The sequence below is a fragment of the Eucyclogobius newberryi genome, unplaced genomic scaffold (genome assembly GCF_026437365.1).
Source record: "Eucyclogobius newberryi isolate DKJ021-1_F unplaced genomic scaffold, fEucNew1.0.hap1 SCAF_4, whole genome shotgun sequence".
NCBI lineage: Eukaryota > Metazoa > Chordata > Actinopteri > Gobiiformes > Gobiidae > Eucyclogobius > Eucyclogobius newberryi.
The window spans coordinates 39,211,145-39,230,085 of NW_027316056.1; the positions used below are offsets into that span (position 1 = coordinate 39,211,145).

The following is an 18,941-nucleotide window of genomic DNA, read 5'->3' on the forward strand; positions in this document are numbered from 1 at the left end:
GGTGCTGCTGACCGTTGAACTGGTGCTGACCGTTGAACTGGTGCTGCTGACCGTTGAACTGGTGCTGCTGACGTTAAACTGGTGCTGCTGACGTTAAACTGGTGCTGCTGACCGTTGAACTGGTGCTGCTGACCGTTGAACTGGTGCTGCTGACGTTAAACTGGTGCTGCTGACCGTTGAACTGGTGCTGCTGACCGTTGAACTGGTGCTGCTGACCGTTGAACTGGTGCTGCTGACCGTTGAACTGGTGCTGCTGACCGTTGAACTGGTGCTGACCGTTATAAACTTGTGCTGACCGTTCACTGCCTTTGAACATTTACTGTACGTTTTTAGATTTTACCTTTTCTAAAGAGTTTTTATGGTTCATATTAAACATTTGTGTTTCTACTTTGGAGTCTTGTTTTTTTTTTCTTGAAAAGTTTCACTTAAACTTACGGAGTCCCGCAGGGGTCGCTCTAGTGTCTCTCGTGTCTTCAAGGTTACTCTAGTGTCTCTCGTGTCTTCAAGGTTACTCTAGTGTCTCTCGTTTCTTCCCTCTAGTGTCTCTCGTGTCGTCGCTCTTGTATCGTCGCTCTCGTGTCTTTGCGGTCACTCTAGTGTTTCTCGTGTTGTCGCTCCAGTGTCGTCGCTCTAGTTTCTCTCGTGTCGTCGCTCTAGTGTCTCGTGTCGTCGCTCTAGCTTTTCTCGTGTCGTCGCTCTAGTGTCGCTTGTGTCGTCGCTCTAGTGTCTCTCGTGTCTTCACTGTCACTCTAGTGTCTCTCGTGTCATTGCTCTAGTGTCTCCTGTTGTTGCTCTAGTGTTTCTTGTGTCGTCGTTCTAGTGTCTCTCGTGTCTTCATGGTCACTAGTGTCTTTTGTGTCGTCTCGTGTCGTCGTGGTCGTTCTAGTTTTTCACGTGTCGTCACAACACAAGAGACACTAGAAGGACGACACGAGAGACACTAGAGGGACTAGAGTGACTGAAGATACGAGAGAAACTAGAGGGACAACACGAAAGACACTAGAAGGACTAGAGTGACAGTGAAGATACGAGAGAAACTAGAGGGACAACACGAAAGACACTAGAGGGACGACACGAGAGACACTAGAACGACGACACGAGAAACACTAGAGCGACGACGAGGAGGTGGAGTCACAAGGCACGAGGAGGTGGAGTCACAAGGCACGAGGAGGTGGAGTCACACGGCACGAGGAGGTGGAGTCACACGGCACGAGGAGGTGGAGTCACACGGCACGAGGAGGTGGAGTCACACGGCACGAGGAGGTGGAGTCACACGGCACGAGGAGGTGGAGTCACACGGCACGAGGAGGTGGAGTCACACGGCACGAGGAGGTGGAGTCACACGGCACGAGGAGGTGGAGTCACACGGCACGAGGAGGTGGAGTCACAAGGCACGAGGAGGTGGAGTCACACGGCACGAGGAGGTGGAGTCACACGGCACGAGGAGGTGGAGTCACACGGCACGAGGAGGTGGAGTCACACGGCACGAGGAGGTGGAGTCACACGGCACGAGGAGGTGGAGTCACAAGGCACGAGGAGGTGGAGTCACACGGCACGAGGAGGTGGAGTCACACGGCACGAGGAGGTGGAGTCACACGGCACGAGGAGGTGGAGTCACACGGCACGAGGAGGTGGAGTCACACGGCACGAGGAGGTGGAGTCACACGGCACGAGGAGGTGGAGTCACACGGCACGAGGAGGTGGAGTCACACGGCACGAGGAGGTGGAGTCACACGGCACGAGGAGGTGGAGTCACAAGGCACGAGGAGGTGGAGTCACACGGCACGAGGAGGTGGAATCACAAGGCACGAGGAGGTGGAGTCACACGGCACGAGGAGGTGGAGTCACACGGCACGAGGAGGTGGAGTCACAAGGCACGAGGAGGTGGAGTCACAAGGCACGAGGAGGTGGAGTCACAAGGCACGAGGAGGTGGAGTCACACGGCACGAGGAGGTGGAGTCACACGGCACGAGGAGGTGGAGTCACAAGGCACGAGGAGGTGGAGTCACACGGCACGAGGAGGTGGAGTCACAATTCTATGATTCTCTTCTCTGTTTAATTCATGTCATCAAGTATTTTCAGGACATGGTAACCATAAGGAACTGGGCTGAAGTCAGGACTTGGTTCATTGTGGACTGCGTAAGACAATGTCCAGCGTGTTCGTCCCCATCAGGACAAATGGCTGATGGTTTCAAAGTCAGGCACTTGCAGAGCCAACGTGGCGACGTCTGTTGGAGAAACCAGGAAGTCGGGAGGAAAAGGGATGTTGAGATTGATGTAGCCCAGATAAGGTACTGCTCGTCCGTTTACGCCTTCGACTTCAAGAAGGTCGTCCAGAGGTCTGAGGTGATGGTCTGAGGTGATGGTCTGAGGTGATGGTCTGAGGTGATGGTCTGAGGTGATGGTCTGAGGTGATGGTCTGAAGTGATGGTCTGAGGTGATGGTCTGAAGTGATGGTCTGAGGTGATGGTCTGAAGTGATGGTCTGAGGTGATGGTCTGAGGTGATGGTCTGAGGTGATGGTCTGAAGTGATGGTCTGAGGTGATGGTCTGAGGTGATGGTCTGAAGTGATGGTCTGAAGTGATGGTCTGAGGTGATGGTCTGAAGTGATGGTCTGAGGTGATGGTCTGAGGTGATGGTCTGAGGTGATGGTCTGAGGTGATGGTCTGAGGTGATGGTCTGAAGTGATGGTCTGAGGTGATGGTCTGAGGTGATGGTCTGAAGTGATGGTCTGAGGTGATGGTCTGAGGTGATGGTCTGAGGTGATGGTCTGAAGTGATGGTCTGAGGTGATGGTCTGAAGTGATGGTCTGAGGTGATGGTCTGAGGTGATGGTCTGAGGTGATGGTCTGAGGTGATGGTCTGAGGTGATGGTCTGAGGTGATGGTCTGAAGTGATGGTCTGAGGTGATGGTCTGAAGTGATGGTCTGAGGTGATGGTCTGAGGTGATGGTCTGAGGTGATGGTCTGAGGTGACGGTCTGAGGTGATGGTCTGAGGTGACGGTCTGAGGTGAAGTGTAGGATTGGCTGGTTGGCTGCATGTCGTAGCGATGTGGCCATCTTCTCCACACTTGAAACAGAATCCGGGTCTTGGCCTTGTACTCTGGCTGCCTCCTGGTGCGAGAATGTGCTTTGCTGCGATTGGTGGTTTTCGAAGTCGGGGTTGTCTGAGCGAGTCGGGGTGGTCTGAGCGAGTCGGGGTGGTCTGAGCGAGTCGGGGTGGTCTGAGCGAGTCGGGGTGGTTTGAGCTGTTTCAGCTCATTGATTGAAGCAGAGTCTGCATGGCTACAGGGACATGTGCTTTGAGCGTGTAGAGTTGCTCGCTGCTTGATGGAACTGATGTGTTTCCTCATCAAGCTCTCCTTTACTTGTTGCCTGTCCTCTTCAGTTCTTAGAAGGAGAAGTTCCGCAAAAGATGGAGGATTATCGCTCTTTTGTTCAAGTTGTAACCCAGAACCCTCTGCAGAATTGTTTCAGCCATTGTTTGTCTATTTCGGTCGCAGTAACTGCACCTTGTTTGACGACAGTGTTCAGGCTCAGCAGCAGACGCTGAAGGGAACTTGAAGGTTTTTCACCGTGATCATGAAACATGTTTAGTATTAGTAGTATTAGTAGTATTAGTATTATTGGTAGTATTAGTAGTATTAGTATTATTGGTAGTATTGGTAGTATTAGTAGTATTGGTAGTATTGGTAGTATTGGTAGTATTAGTAGTATTGGTAGTATTGGTAGTATTGGTAGTATTAGTAGTATTAGTAGTATTGGTAGTATTGGTAGTATTAGTAGTATTGGTAGTATTGGTAGTATTGGTAGTATTGGTAGTATTAGTAGTATTAGTATTATTGGTAGTATTAGTAGTATTAGTATTATTGGTAGTATTGGTAGTATTAGTAGTATTGGTAGTATTGGTAGTATTGGTAGTATTAGTAGTATTGGTAGTATTGGTAGTATTGGTAGTATTAGTAGTATTAGTAGTATTGGTAGTATTGGTAGTATTAGTAGTATTGGTAGTATTGGTAGTATTGGTAGTATTGGTAGTATTGGTAGTATTAGTAGTATTAGTAGTATTGGTAGTATTGGTAGTATTGGTAGTATTGGTAGTATTGGTAGTATTGGTAGTATTGGTAGTATTGGTAGTATTGGTAGTATTGGTAGTATTAGTAGTATTGGTAGTATTGGTAGTATTGGTAGTATTGGTAGTATTGGTAGTATTAGTAGTATTAGTATTATTGGTAGTATTGGTAGTATTAGTAGTATTAGTAGTATTGGTAGTATTAGTAGTATTGGTAGTATTGGTAGTATTGGTAGTATTGGTAGTATTGGTAGTATTAGTAGTATTGGTAGTATTGGTAGTATTGGTAGTATTAGTATTATTGGTAGTATTGGTAGTATTAGTAGTATTGGTAGTATTAGTAGTATTGGTATTATTGGTAGTATTGGTAGTATTAGTAGTATTAGTAGTATTGGTAGTATTAGTAGTATTAGTAGTATTGGTAGTATTAGTAGTATTAGTAGTATTGGTAGTATTGGTAGTATTAGTAGTATTAGTAGTATTAGTATTATTGGTAGTATTGGTAGTATTAGTAGTATTGGTAGTATTAGTATTATTAGTAGTATTGGTAGTATTAGTAGTATTAGTAGTATTAGTAGTATTGGTAGTATTAGTAGTATTAGTAGTATTAGTAGTATTGGTAGTATTGGTAGTATTAGTAGTATTGGTAGTATTAGTAGTATTAGTAGTATTGGTAGTATTAGTAGTATTAGTAGTATTGGTAGTATTGGTAGTATTGGTAGTATTAGTAGTATTAGTAGTATTAGTAGTATTGGTAGTATTAGTAGTATTGGTAGTATTGGTAGTATTGGTAGTATTAGTAGTATTAGTAGTATTGGTAGTATTGGTAGTATTGGTAGTATTAGTAGTATTAGTAGTATTAGTAGTATTGGTAGTATTGGTAGTATTAGTAGTATTGGTAGTATTAGTAGTATTGGTAGTATTAGTAGTATTAGTAGTATTGGTAGTATTGGTAGTATTGGTAGTATTGGTAGTATTAGTAGTATTGGTAGTATTGCTAGTATTAGTAGTATTGGTACTATTAGTAGTATTGGTAGTATTAGTAGTATTAGTAGTATTGGTAGTATTGGTAGTATTGGTAGTATTGGTAGTATTGGTAGGATTAGTAGTATTGGTAGTATTAGTAGTATTAGTAGTATTGGTAGTATTGGTAGTATTGGTAGTATTGGTAGTATTAGTAGTATTGGTAGTATTGGTAGTATTGGTAGTATTAGTAGTATTGGTAGTATTGGTAGTATTGGTAGTATTAGTAGTATTAGTAGTATTGGTAGTATTGGCAGTATTGGTAGTATTGGTAGTATTGGTAGTATTGGTAGTATTAGTAGTATTGGTAGTATTAGTAGTATTAGCAGTATTAGCAGTATTAGCAGTATTAGCAGTATTAGCAGTGTTAGTAGTGTTAGTAGTATTAGTAGTATTAGCAGTATTAGCAGTATTAGCAGTATTAGTAGTGTTAGTAGTGTTAGTAGTATTAGTAGTATTAGTAGTATTAGTAGTATCAGTAGTATCAGTAGTATTAGCAGTATTAGTAGTATTAGTAGTATTGGTAGTATTGGTAGTATTAGTAGTATTAGTAGTATTGGTAGTATTGGTAGTATTAGTAGTATTAGTAGTATTAGTAGTATTAGTAGTATCAGTAGTATTAGTAGTATCGGTAGTATCGGTAGTATCAGTAGTATTAGTAGTATTAGTAGTATTAGTAGTATTAGTAGTGTTAGTAGTATTAGTAGTATTAGTAGTATTGGTAGTATTAGTAGTATTAGTAGTATTGGTAGTATTGGTAGTATTAGTAGTATTAGTAGTATTAGTAGTATTAGTAGTATCAGTAGTATTAGTAGTATTAGTAGTATTGGTAGTATTAGTAGTATTAGTAGTATTAGTAGTATTAGTAGTATTAGTAGTATTAGTAGTATCAGTAGTATTAGTAGTATTAGTAGTATTGGTAGTATTGGTAGTATTAGTAGTATTAGTAGTATTAGTAGTATTAGTAGTATTAGCAGTATTAGTAGTATTAGTAGTATTAGTAGTATCAGTAGTATTAGTAGTATTAGTAGTATTGGTAGTATTGGTAGTATTAGTAGTATTAGTAGTATTAGCAGTATTAGTAGTATTAGTAGTATTAGTAGTATTAGTAGTGTTAGTAGTATTAGTAGTATTGGTAGTATTGGTAGTATTAGTAGTATTAGTAGTATTAGTAGTATTAGTAGTATTGGTAGTATTGGTAGTATTGGTAGTATTGGTAGTATTGGTAGTATTAGTAGTATTAGTAGTATTAGTAGTATTGGTAGTATTGGTAGTATTAGTAGTATTAGTAGTATTGGTAGTATTGGTAGTATTGGTAGTATTGGTAGTATTGGTAGTATTGGTAGTATTAGTAGTATTAGTAGTATTAGTAGTATTAGTAGTATTGGTAGTATTGGTAGTATTGGTAGTATTAGTAGTATTAGTAGTATTAGTAGTATTAGTAGTATTGGTAGTATTGGTAGTATTAGTAGTATTAGTAGTATTAGTAGTATTAGTAGTATTAGTAGTATTGGTAGTATTGGTAGTATTAGTAGTATTAGTAGTATTAGTAGTATTAGTAGTATTAGTAGTTAGGGGGGAAGAGCCTCTGTTCCGACTGGGACTTCGCCTTCAATTAACGCAACGCAAAATTTGAGATTAGGATCGGTGTCAGAAATGTGCGTATACAGCAATATTTTCGTTAGCTCCAACATAGCAAAATCATTTTTATACTTAATGATTAGGTTTTTATGAAACTGAGAATCTGCATCATCAATGACTACTACTTTAAAGTGACCGTACTGTTTCAGTGCCTCTCACAGTGGCGGATCCGGGGGGTATGAAGTTTGGCTTGACAGGCGTCTTCACTTTATTCATGTCGTTCTTTTCATGTTTAAATGTTTTAAACGTGAAACATGTCATTTGTGCAGTAAGAGAGTGTTCGTGAGTCCAAGACTGGATGATTCATGACTTTGAGTCTAAGTGTCGTGAGTTCAAGCCCTGGTAAAGCTCTAAAGGGATTTTCATATTGGTTTTGTCCCGGTTCATTTTAAATCCGAACGCCAAGATTTACTATTTCTTGAAAAAGTAAATGTAACTAAATGCTTCCACCTCTGTTCTATTCAACGTGGGTCTGTGCAGCGAAGTCTAAGTCCGATCCCACAAAATCACCTCTGAACGTGGATGAAACTGGATGTTGATGAACTGCTTCTTATGGACATTTCACTCACTATTCACGGCAATTTGCAGTTATTTCTATTGTGTGCGTATTTTGCACAGGACTAAATGTAAATACTGGGTTTTATGTTGTCAAATGTATGGCACAGCCATGAAAACTAATGTCTTTTTGCTCGTACAAAAAATCGCGGAAAAGGGGGGTTTTCCGGACGTTTCCGCGGATCCGCGTGGTTCCGTGATTAGGGGTCCTTTTTTTTTTACCTTTTTCTGCAAATAGGGTACTTTTTCAAGCAATCTTGGTGATTTTTTTGTTTGTTGACAGTCAAAAGTGTTTTTGTGTATATGTCAGAAATGTTTAGCCTGTTACTAGCCTCTGCAATAGGAGGCAGCACTGCATCACTTTTAGAAATGTTTGCCTAACTAGGCAAGGCCAGGCAAGTTTATTTGTAGAGCACATTTCGTACACAAGGCAATTCAAAGCAGGAACTACAAGTCCATTCACTAGGAGGCAGCACTGCTTGGAGATATCCTTGTCTCTGATTGGCTGATGGGCATATCAACAGGAAACAGATCAATGATGGAAGAGAAAGGTGAAATTTTGTAGCAAAATCCAATTTATTTGACTTAAGATAATCCATCCATCAAAATGGCACAAACGAAATTAAAGCTGTAAATCCGGGCTGTAAATCTAATCTTGTGTGCCATAATCTTAGTTTGTGTAGGAATGTTGATTATGATGATGTACTAAAGCATTTATCTGAACCCCTCAACAAATGATTAAATCCAGGCTTATTCTTCACCAGAGGAGTACAGGATTGCAACGTCAGGTGAAACACGGTCTGAGAAGCAAAATAGAATACAGAAATCCAATAAGCCTTCAGGGGAGGAAAATTGACGTCCATCTCAATATGTAGCAGCAAAACGAGGGAAACTTCACATATAAACCAGGGATCACTGCTGTATCCAATAGAATCGTTGATCTCTGTAGTGTGCCTTACATCAAGTGCAGTTTCTAGGCAGTTTCACATTGCGAGGGTTGAGCGGAGGAGCCAAGTGTAAACCAAGCTAGACGTGAAACAATCAGTGACGAAGGATGAAGAGTAGTGGAGGTACAACCAGTTCCAACCAGAAGATCCAATCGAGCAAGAAAATGTGTCATATTTCAAACTTAGTTTGTACATGAGAAGATGGTGTACACTGCACGTTTTTGGTGCTTTAGCTCATGGAAAACAAACCAGGATTAATTGCATTATAGAGTCCTAAAGTAAGTTATTTTACCTGCAAAACAAATGAATCTTGCATATCCTGTTACAGTGATGTATATCTAAGCCAAACCAGTATTGAAGCCAGTATATAGTCAGAAACTGTCATGTTACCTGCGATATTCTTGTGCTTCTATCTACAGGAAAAAAAATCTCACACAATTCAAGCCAGTATTGGAAGCTGTACAGAGTCAAACAGTATGTTATTTGTCCTGCAAAATGTGGCTGTAACTTATATTTTGTTCTCTTCTTCTGATATATGATTATTGCTACCAGTAGTCATAGATAAGCATTATTCATTATATATTCATTTAGAGATATTATTTTGCAGTTTCTGTCTGTTGAGTGGCGCTACATATTTTTTATCATCCAGATGTCGACATGTGAATTAAAAGCTAGTCTTGAGCATGATGGTGCCATGCTTTTAAATACAGTGAACTCATTCAGATGGGTTGTTTTAATGTTAGTACCATGTTTTACAGTGTATGCATTGACTTTTCCTCCAAATTTAAACAGGTGAATAAAGAAGCTAGAACTGTGCTTTATTTTACAGTGAAACACCTTTTAGGGAGTAAAATGTTGAATTAATTTTCACTGACTGAAGTTCATGTTTTAAATGTTTGTGAGATGCTCATGAGGATATTGTGATCGAGGCTGATTATATATAAGCAAAATGTTTTTACATTGAGTGTCGAGTTTTGTGCCATGAAACTTGTGTACATTAAAAAAACGTATGTGCTAAATATCTGTACATAAAATGTCTGCCTTGCATATGTGAGTTATGTTCATGTGCTTGAACATAGTGAGCTATTTTGATCACAACTCATCGCTATAAATATGGTGTACTTGTATATCTTTGAAATAAAATGAGAATTTTCAAATACTATGGTAATGTTTCAGTGCACTTTTCTAACTTTTAAAGTGAAAAAGGGTATATTTTCTGGCTTTGTCAGTGAAAAGGGGTACTTTTTGTAGGAGTGAGGAGGTCAGTGATTAGGGGTTCAAATCTGTATGAGCATGTGCACTATATAAAAGCTGAGTCGGGGCCTTGACTTGAGATGCAACAGGCAAGTATCGATGTGTTTAGTCGTCCCAAACCACAGAGAACGTGGAACTATGTAATTCTCACTCAGTTTGGGGATTTTCTTTTCCGGATTAGTTTAGTTTCATTTCTTAAGTTTGGCCCCGAGTTTCAGTCCACAGGAGCAGGAAGCGGAAAGGATTTTCTCTGCACTCTTTGGCCCCAGTTTTGTGATTTAAATGCACTCTGAATTGTCTGGTGTATGAAATGTGCTGTACAAATAAACTCACCATAAGGGCGTGTTGTGACCTCATAGAAAGTCACATTGAAGCTGGTTTAAACCCACATGAAGCAGACGCGCTGCAGTGATGTCAGACAGAAACAATCTTTATTCAAACTTGGATACACACATGTTTTAAAGAAGCCAAAGTATGTACACAACTGTACAGTGTTAAAACATCTAAAACCAATGATAAAGACATCAACATTTATACAGACGAACAGAAGAAATAAAATCATTCAGTGAAGCATCAGTTAAATATACAATTCAACATAAAAGCAGAGGGTCCCGATTCTAAACTGTACAGGTGGGCTCGCTCCGCAGGGTCAAGGCACCGTGGGCGGAGCTACTGTGGCGTTGCCGAGGGCTCCATGAGCTTCTCCACCATGAGCTTAGCGTAACGGATGCGGCTGGCCAGCTCTTTACTGCAGCCGAACTCCTCCAGCAGCGACATCTTGTACGTGCGGAAGTCCTTCTTCTCGTTGATGTAGGTGACGGCGCCCATCAGCGGGCACAGGATCATCTTTGTGTGGTCCTGTGGAAACCATGGAGACGGGTCAACACGGAACGGAACCGTCAAGTGAGGCTATGACAACGCTTTGTGATTATGGAGGAGTGTTTACACTGGAGAAACTGGGTCCATTTATGGGTAAAAAAAAATTGAACATAAAATACCTAAAAATTGTCACAATTGCATTTTTTGTTGATTATATTGTGACCTGAATAACCAGAAATATTGAATAGTCTTTACATCTCATGTCACTTTGGACCAGTCGCCCGTAAACGCTCCAGGACGGACTCATGCGCATCACTTCAGATCGTGAGTCAATTTTTAAAAATGTTTGACTCAAACTAAACAATTGTTCAATTCACTTAAAGAAAAACGATGGTTTCATCCCTGAAATAACTACATTAAACAAACGTTCATAATTTAGCTCATGTTTTACTCTAAAAGATTGAGTTGAATTAAAAGTGTTTTCTGAAGACTCTTTAGACGTCAAATGAAATGTTTAGAAGTGATGAGCGGGCATTAGCCACGCCCGCACGGGTCCTGACCTGGAAGAAGTTGATCTGCACGGTGCCGTTGGTCAGGTGCATGACGATGGCGCTCTTGGTCCTGAACCACAGGGACAGGTAGGGCATCCGGGCCAGCTCGTCGCCCTCCCGCCGCACCACGTTGGCCCCGGTCTTCAGCAGGTGCTCGCTCATGTAGTTACGGAAGTACTTGATCAGCGTGATCTGTGCGGGACAAGGACACAAGGATCAGCGCCCGAACTGTGAGTCCAGAGACCACAATAAGAGGTTTACCGTATTTTCCAGACTATAAGTCGCTTCTTTTTTCAGAGTTTTGGTCGAGGTACGACGTGTGACATTTGTCATTTTCACACTTTAAACCTCATCTCATGCTTTTCTTCTTTATTATGCATTTTTTGGTAGTTATATTTTTTTGCTTGGTCGACTTATAGTTGGGATAATACGGTAAATGCGAGTCAGACAAACATAATATTCACTCATAAAGGGTTAGCCCTTTATGAGCAGTTCCAGGGGATGTCATTCCCAAATTTGAGTCACTCATTGAAGTCGTTTGCGTGACTAGATTTATCATTTAAAAATGGTGAGAAAGTCAAGACTTTGTAAAGTTTAGTCATACTTTGACCATAAAGTTTCTGATGCATTTGGTTTATTACAAGTTAAGGTTTAGTTTTCAAACATTTAAAAAAGGTAAATGACATGTAAAAGCTGTAGTTTGTCCCTGTACGCGTTGCCGTAGTAAGAGCATTGTTTGCGCAGAAGCTTCTGAGCGAGCGCCTCTGACACTCTAACTGTTAAGCCACTCGCTGGCCTCATCTAGTCCGCCAGATGTTTTAATGTGGGCCACGAAATATTATTTATATTTGTTAATTTCTGATCAAACTACAGTGTTTAATTGCTTAAAGGTTGAATGGACGGTTATTTTGGCTCAAATCTTAGTCTCATTTCCTGGTGGCGTGGACGGCCGATTAGTCCTGCCACGTAACAATCATAAAATGCACCTACCGCTCACCTGCAGCCTCATCCCACGTTTCTAAGCGCAGTGATCCATCATAATATAGTTCCCTCAGTGTACGGGACAAAAGGAACACGAATAAAGACAGTTCGAGCTGACTCAGAAGACTGAAATCTACGAGAGATGCGATGCGTCGCGCCAACAAGCGCACGTGTGTGTGTTGAATCAGTCGGCACGGGGGAGTGGCATGTGCACTTTCGACAGTTCTCAAATCGCCAAAAAAATGGTCCATTACGCCTTTAAGCTACAAATAGAGTTTATATTGTTTTAGCAGAAACATTTCATATCAGAATCAGATCCAGTCCATGTTCCTGCTGCTGCATGAATATGGACCCTTCACCTGCTGCAGATTTGTGCAACAGCATCCACATAGAACTAAGACTAACTTGCATAAAGTCATTTAAGTTTGTTACGTTCAGGCCCAGGTCGTTGCGTGCGTCGCCGGTACAGACCTTCTTGTTGAGAGGCTGGGGGTAGGAGCGCACGCTGAGGTAGGACTCGGCCGTGGTCTTGTCGATGTACTGCAGACTGTCCCCGTCGGCGTACATGATGAGGCGCGTGTAGTCGTTGAACAGCACGCCCACGCTGTTGTCGCACAGCTGGTATCCTGCAGGGGGCAGCACAGAGCAGCAGTGTCAGGACCTTTCACCGGCATTAAACAGATCATTTTGCATTTATACAATTACACGTGTTTTTACATCAACTAAAACACGGCCCCAGCGTCTCCAAATACAGAAAACACAACATTAGCTTTGCGTCTCAAAAGGTTCTTACCGAGACCGTATTTATCGGAGTAGTCCACCCATTTGCTGATCCAGAAGATGGGGATGCAGGCCGGGTCCTCCGCCTCCTCTGAAACACAAGGGCACAGGGTCAGCTCGTTTGTAGATCATGACCGACTGAAGTGACCGTTCTGGCATCGGGTCAGTCACTCGTCCATCACCACGTCGTGTTAGAGGTCGACGGTCACTCCCGCAGACACAGACCTTGGCGGATGTTGGTCCTCTCTGAAGGCTTGGCTGAGATGAGTCTGATGAGCTGCTGCAGGAGGTCTTTGAGGTGGCTCTCCTGCTCGGGCCCCCTGGACACAAACACCACGTGTGAGAAATACATACAACTACGACCAATGTCCCACAGCATCTTCTACGAGCTCCGAGACAGATCAAGACCCTCTAAAGCGCCCGACTAAGGCCCAAAGTCACCAGAGGCTACAGTCATTTGCGACCCCTGGTGGAAAGCAGCGGTAGAAAATGAATAAATGAAGTCTGATAATGGAATAGAAGGAAACTTAAACTGTCATTTTTTAGTCTCGGCCTCTATAAAATAGTGAAAAGTTAAATTGTGACGTTTCGCTCAATAAATTGGAACATTTAATTGGATATATGGCGACATCCCCCACTTCTGCCCCCGGTGGTCATCAGCACAACAAATAAAACCCAACCTCCTCCCGCATCACGACCCTTCACCCCTCGGCTCACTCACTTCTGTGGCTCCTCCTTCAGCTCCATCTTCTCCGTTCCCGCTGCAAAAAACAAATAAACAGCACATTAGCCACAGAAACGCCACATCCTCCTCCTGCGTTGCCGTGGTCGCCCTCGGTTACCGTGGTTGTCGATGGCGGTGAGCGGCTGCCTCTGGCCCTGCAGCTCCGGGGCGCTGGACGGGGCGATGGAGAAGCGCGGGGGCACGGTGAGGCAGGTGGTGGGCAGGTGCATGGGCGCGTAGCCGCTGACCATGAACTCGTCGGTCAGCAGCTCGGTGACGGTGGGCCGCTGCGTGGGGTCGGCGTGCAGCATGCGCTTGATCAGGGACGAGGCCGCCGGGTTGATGTGCTGCGGGCGGGAGAGGGACGTGAGCGGTCATACTTTCTATGACCAGTTCGTCCTCCTGAAGGCCGCAGCGAGACCGCACCCATTTCCATACCATTTATTCACGCTGCTCGTTTTATGCCTCAAGTCTGTTTATTTTTTCAACTTTCGACGATATTTCACGTCTCCTCGTAAGCAGCCATGTGTGTTGCCGTCGGCCCATGCGTGTCCCTGATTGGCTAATGCACCCGTCAATCGCGTCCACCTGAAACTAAATGTAATCAATGCTCTCTGGATCCTCTCACAGCTACAGTTATCTTTAGGTCTATAGAGTTGCCTCGGCCCACAGTTTGAGAAGCACTGAGGGAAACGTCTGCAGTGATCTGGGACGGTCAGTATCAGATCAAACCCCAGCTGCCTCACGGAAGTTAGAGTTGGCTCCAATATGGCGGCACTGGGTCAGGGACAAGAGAGGATTTGGACCGAGCGGACCGGTCTCACTCAGCGGGGGTTAGATCTAGACCCAACCCATCTGGGACAGGAGGATGCTGCCCCCTTCAGTTCACTACATGCTCTACCATAAACAAACAACTCATTTTGTAAAACTGTCTGTTCTGGAAATGTAAGTCACATTTGGACTCGTTTGGTCCAGTTTCATCTTGTGGGGGCATTATTATTTGCGCTTTAAAATTAACGTTTTTAATAATAATTAGCCTCGACTATAAATTACTACGTCAGCCAACACTGCAATAGCGATACTTTTACCGCCCTCGAAGGAACTGCACTTTGTACGAAAACTAGGGCAAGACAATTAATTCAACTTTAACAGAGATTTGTGCCATTTTCAAACTGAGGTCGAGTCTTTGTAAAATCATTCGATTGAGTTCAGATGAAGAAACGTGGCTATTTATAGAGTTAAATGACACAAGACTTTCTGGCTCATGTCTAAAGTAAAAATCTGAATGAAAATCAAGACAAAGTAGTGATTCTCTTACACACTATAAACACATTTGTTAGGAGGCGTGGTTACCCAGGGGATGGTGTAGTTGTTCTTCTTGATGCGGCTGTAAGTCTCCTTCAGGCAGGACGTCTCAAACGGAGGCTTCCCCACCAGCAGCGTGTACCTGGAACCAGACCAGAGCGTTCACTCGGGGCCCCTGGGACCACCCCGCGCCCCCTGCTGGAGTGTGGGACCTACAGTATGCAGCCCAGCGACCACACGTCCACCTCGTAGCTGTGGCCCTTCTTGCACAGCACTTCGGGGGCGATGTAGTTGGGCGTGCCGCACAGGGTCTTCTTCCGCTCGCCGTCGAACTGGATCTTTGTGGCCAGCCCGAAGTCTCCTGCAGGTTACCACGGTTACAGTCAGGACAAATGTGATGCTTTTTTATCGTTAGTGTTTAAGCTCTGAGGGAGAAGACCTTCTAAACTAGTGTCAATGAAACTAAATGTTCAATATGTGGACATAATGTGGTAAAGTACCTCTGTACAAACGCTCAAATAGAGCAGATTTTTTTTTTGGGTAAAAGTACTTTTCTAGGAGTATATTTTTTTTAAAACCTGGATCAGAGTAAGTCGAACGTGGTGTAAAACGACCTAAATCAGCGTTATAAACTGTTGAATTAAGTTTTGTAAAAAATAAAATAATCATTAATAAAAAAAAAGAGTAACTAGTTACTAATTTTCCTTGCGTACTTTCTACTTTACTGACGCAGGGCTCAAAACAGGGAGCGTACAAGGGGACGTCTGGTCACCCTGGATGTTTAAGGACTAAATGTCATTGCTTAATCCAAACAGATTTTCATTTGGTCTTTTTAAACTCTTTAAACTCGAGGGAAACTTTGTGCATCCAACATACAAATGCTGTTGCTACGCATCGCAGAGTATCACAGTTCTCAGGGGCCCCCGTTAGTTCTCTGCCCGTTTGGGTTTAACTTTGCACAAATGTGTATCAAGGGCCGTCACGATATCAAATTGGACCGTTAGGATTATTCACAATTTTCTCAAAGTGACAATAAAATCATTTTCACACATCACGTCTCCATTAATACTTGACCAGCTTTAAGAAATCAACCTTATTAAAGTTATTGTGGTATAAACTGCCACATAAAACCCACTGTACATTCGGCTGCACTCTTCAGGGTCCAGATGAAATAGAAAGCACATTATTTTGCATCTAAACTAGTCACAATTAGTTTTTACGGTGCCATTTTGACCCGAATAACCACGATTAGCCGTTTAAAGGCGACGTCCCTGCACGTGTGGTGTGATCAGCAGCTGCACTTACCGATCTTGAGCACCATGTCGTCGTTGAGGAAGATGTTGCCCAGCTTCAGGTCTCTGTGGATGATGCGGTTGTTGTGGAGGTACTGGACGCCCTTCAGGAGCTGCAGCATGAAGTACCGCGCCTCGGGCTCCGTCACGGCTTTACGGCGTTTGTGCAGCTCCAGCAGCGACTGAAACACACCACGTTTACTGTTTATTCAAGAAAAACCACATGCACAAACCAGTTTATCATTTTGCCATTTAGAAATAAGGCTTTTTATGTGTAAACTGGCCAAAGTTAAACATATCCAAGACAAATCTAAAAAAAATGGACATAGCTACTTTTAAACGTCATGCTTTATTTGGTTTGGAGAATTTATTAAATACTTGAACTAGATCCTACTGAAAATTGGCACAAAAATACAAATTATGCCTCAGTTTTTGGCATTAAAACTAATAGATCAGGTTTAGAACTAGAGTAAAGCTTGGTGCCGATCTTGAGGAGCAAATGCATTTGAAGTAAACGCCGCCTCATGGATGGAAGAGTAAACATGTAGGTGCAGGTCCTGGTTTCCACGGTGACGTGTCTCAACAATCAACACCGTTTAAGTGGTGTGAAGTTGAGCAGGTGGGACCGGTGTCCAGAACACCGGAAATATAATTAATTAATATTACAGAGACTCTCGGTTTGGTCCCTCATTCGTCCAGGAGAGTTTCATTGTAGAAAAACGGTTCGGTGGCATTTGTTTTTTCAGAGTCCAGATGATAAAACTGAATTTTTCTACTACGGAGACTAAGCATTAAAAACGTTTAAAACTCGAGAACATGCGCCCGCTTTGGCACGTTCTGTGTGCATTAATGAGTTTATTGTGCAAAAAAAAATACTTTCAAGAGCTTTTTACTCCGATACAACTGCTTTTCTTCATTAGTTTACTCAGTTGTGTTGTGATTGATGAGAATTCTAACATAATGCTTTTTCACTGGAGAAACTGCGAATAACCTCAGAATATGAAAATTCAGGTAGTTTAGTTAAGTAAAGCACTGACACATGAGTGTGACATCAGAGCAGATTTAAACACATTTACTAAAAAGGTCTTTAACACGATTTGTTCATTTAAAAAAGGGAGATAACGGACAACCACAATAGTTTTACATTTTATCTACAGATTTATTAAACTAAACCAAATTATATTGTTGTGAACCTCAAATACAAGTGTAACAGTCTGCCCCTTGTCATAGTAAAGTAAATGATGGTCCTGTACTGGGAATTCAAAATGGATGCCTGTTTTTTTTTTTTGTCACTTTACAGATCAGATCCTTAATATTTTGCATCAATATTGCATTTTTTTTTTTGAATTGTAATGAGAGTATTTAAAGAGTTTAAACAAAGCAGACTCGTTTCCATTAGACTTTTCACATTTTCTGGAGGTTAATCCCAGTTTCTCCAGTGAAATCACATCATGTCCCACTTCACTCTCTCCATTTCCAAGTGACCAAAGACCAGAGTGTCAGACAAAGGGCGTTCCAGGGTGAGACAGAGATAAGAGGGGCCAGAACTCACCCGTCTCCTGCACAGCTCCAGCACCACGAACACGAAGTCCTCGTTCTCGAAGAAGCCGTGGAAGCCCACCACGTTGGCGTGGCTCAGGCTCTTGTGGATGGCGATCTCGGAGGTCATCTTCTCGCGCTGGTGGTCCTTCATGATCAGCGCTTTGGGCACGATCTTCCCGGCGAACACCTGCTTGCTCTGCAGGTCCGTGATCTCGAAGCACTTGGCGAAGCCCCCCTTGCCCAGGAAGCGGCCCCGGGAGTAGCGGCGCGCGGTGCGGGAGTCCACCAGCACGTCGGGGATCTCCTTGAGCGGAGCCGATTTGGGGTCGCCATGTGCGGCCGCAGAACTGGGCTTGGCGACGCCTGCGCTCATCTCGGCACTAGTGTTTTTTATACCCCCTTTAAAAGCAAATAAAGCGCGTCTAAATCCCTATTGCTGCCGTGGTTACGTGACGTTCTTGCACCGTTCGCCTTTAAAAAAACAATTTCTGCCGTGGTTACGTGACGATTTGACACGTTTCGACCTCGCCAACGGGTAATGGTCAAATTCCTCCGCTAAAGTCCCCGCACGCGAATAAAAGCACGTCAAACACGTCCCCAAACGGATTAAAAACGACTCTAAAACTAAAATGCACTTGTTGACAGTCTAACCTTCTTGCTTTCTTGCCTCTCCGGGAGCGTGCAGCCGCGGCGTCGCCTCTGTCCTCTGACAACTGTCTCCGGCGCAAGTTTAAATCGCTGCCACTGTCGCTGCGCGCACGCTGATTGGCCGGCTACATTTGAATTCCGGAGGCGTCGCGCAAGGCAGCACGGGAGAGCGAGCGCGAAACGGCCAATCGCAGAGCGAGCGTTCGAAGTGCTGGCGTGTGATTGGCGGACCGCAGTGACACGGCTTCCTGAGTCAAAGGGCTGACGGGAAATGTAGGCGAAGTGGGCTTTAATGCTGCGCGTGCGGCTGCTTTTCGAGTTTGACGGGTTTAAATACAGTTAAATGCGGAATTGTTGTGATGTATTTGGATGAATAGTTTGTTCGTGGTTTAGTCCTGGCTGAGAGCTGGTTAAATTTAAGTTTACGTTGAGTTTAGGCCATGTTCAGACATGTTTTATACCTGGTTTGGTAATTATTTTCTGGTTGAGTTGTTGGTCCAGGTTTAGTTCTGGTTTAAATTTAGTCTTGGTTTAACTCAAAGACAGGGATTCCAGCCCTGACTTGGACTCAGACCTGGTTTGGATTCAGTCCTGATTTTTAGACCGTTTCATCCTGGTTTATTTGACAGAAATGGATTTTAGTCATGAGTTGGCGCTGGTTTAGTTCCAGTTTAGACTTGGGTTAGACGTTTTTTACTGACTTGTTTGTTTTATTGGTTCCAGCGTTTTGTCCTCGTTAAGTCCGGGTTTGGTTCTGACTGGATTTAGATTTAGTCCTGATTTTGGAGATGGTTTTATCCTGGTTTAG

At 43.1% G+C, this 18,941-nt stretch overlaps 1 protein-coding gene across 1 annotated transcript; it reads right to left on the reverse strand.

Moving 5' to 3' along the window:
* Nucleotides 1–10,134: 10,134 nt before the first annotated feature.
* Nucleotides 10,135–17,891, reverse strand: plk1 (polo-like kinase 1 (Drosophila)). The gene is made up of 11 exons (XM_072463555.1): nucleotides 17,496–17,891; nucleotides 15,957–16,125; nucleotides 14,868–15,012; nucleotides 14,700–14,793; nucleotides 13,465–13,693; nucleotides 13,344–13,383; nucleotides 12,848–12,942; nucleotides 12,636–12,713; nucleotides 12,314–12,468; nucleotides 10,871–11,053; nucleotides 10,135–10,349 (listed from the first exon to the last, which is right to left on the reverse strand). The coding sequence occupies exons 1-11, from the start codon at nucleotides 17,856–17,858 to the stop codon at nucleotides 10,161–10,163; spliced, it is 1,740 nt and encodes a 579-aa protein (XP_072319656.1). The 5' UTR covers nucleotides 17,859–17,891; the 3' UTR covers nucleotides 10,135–10,160.
* Between the last annotated feature and the right edge of the window lie 1,050 nt (nucleotides 17,892–18,941).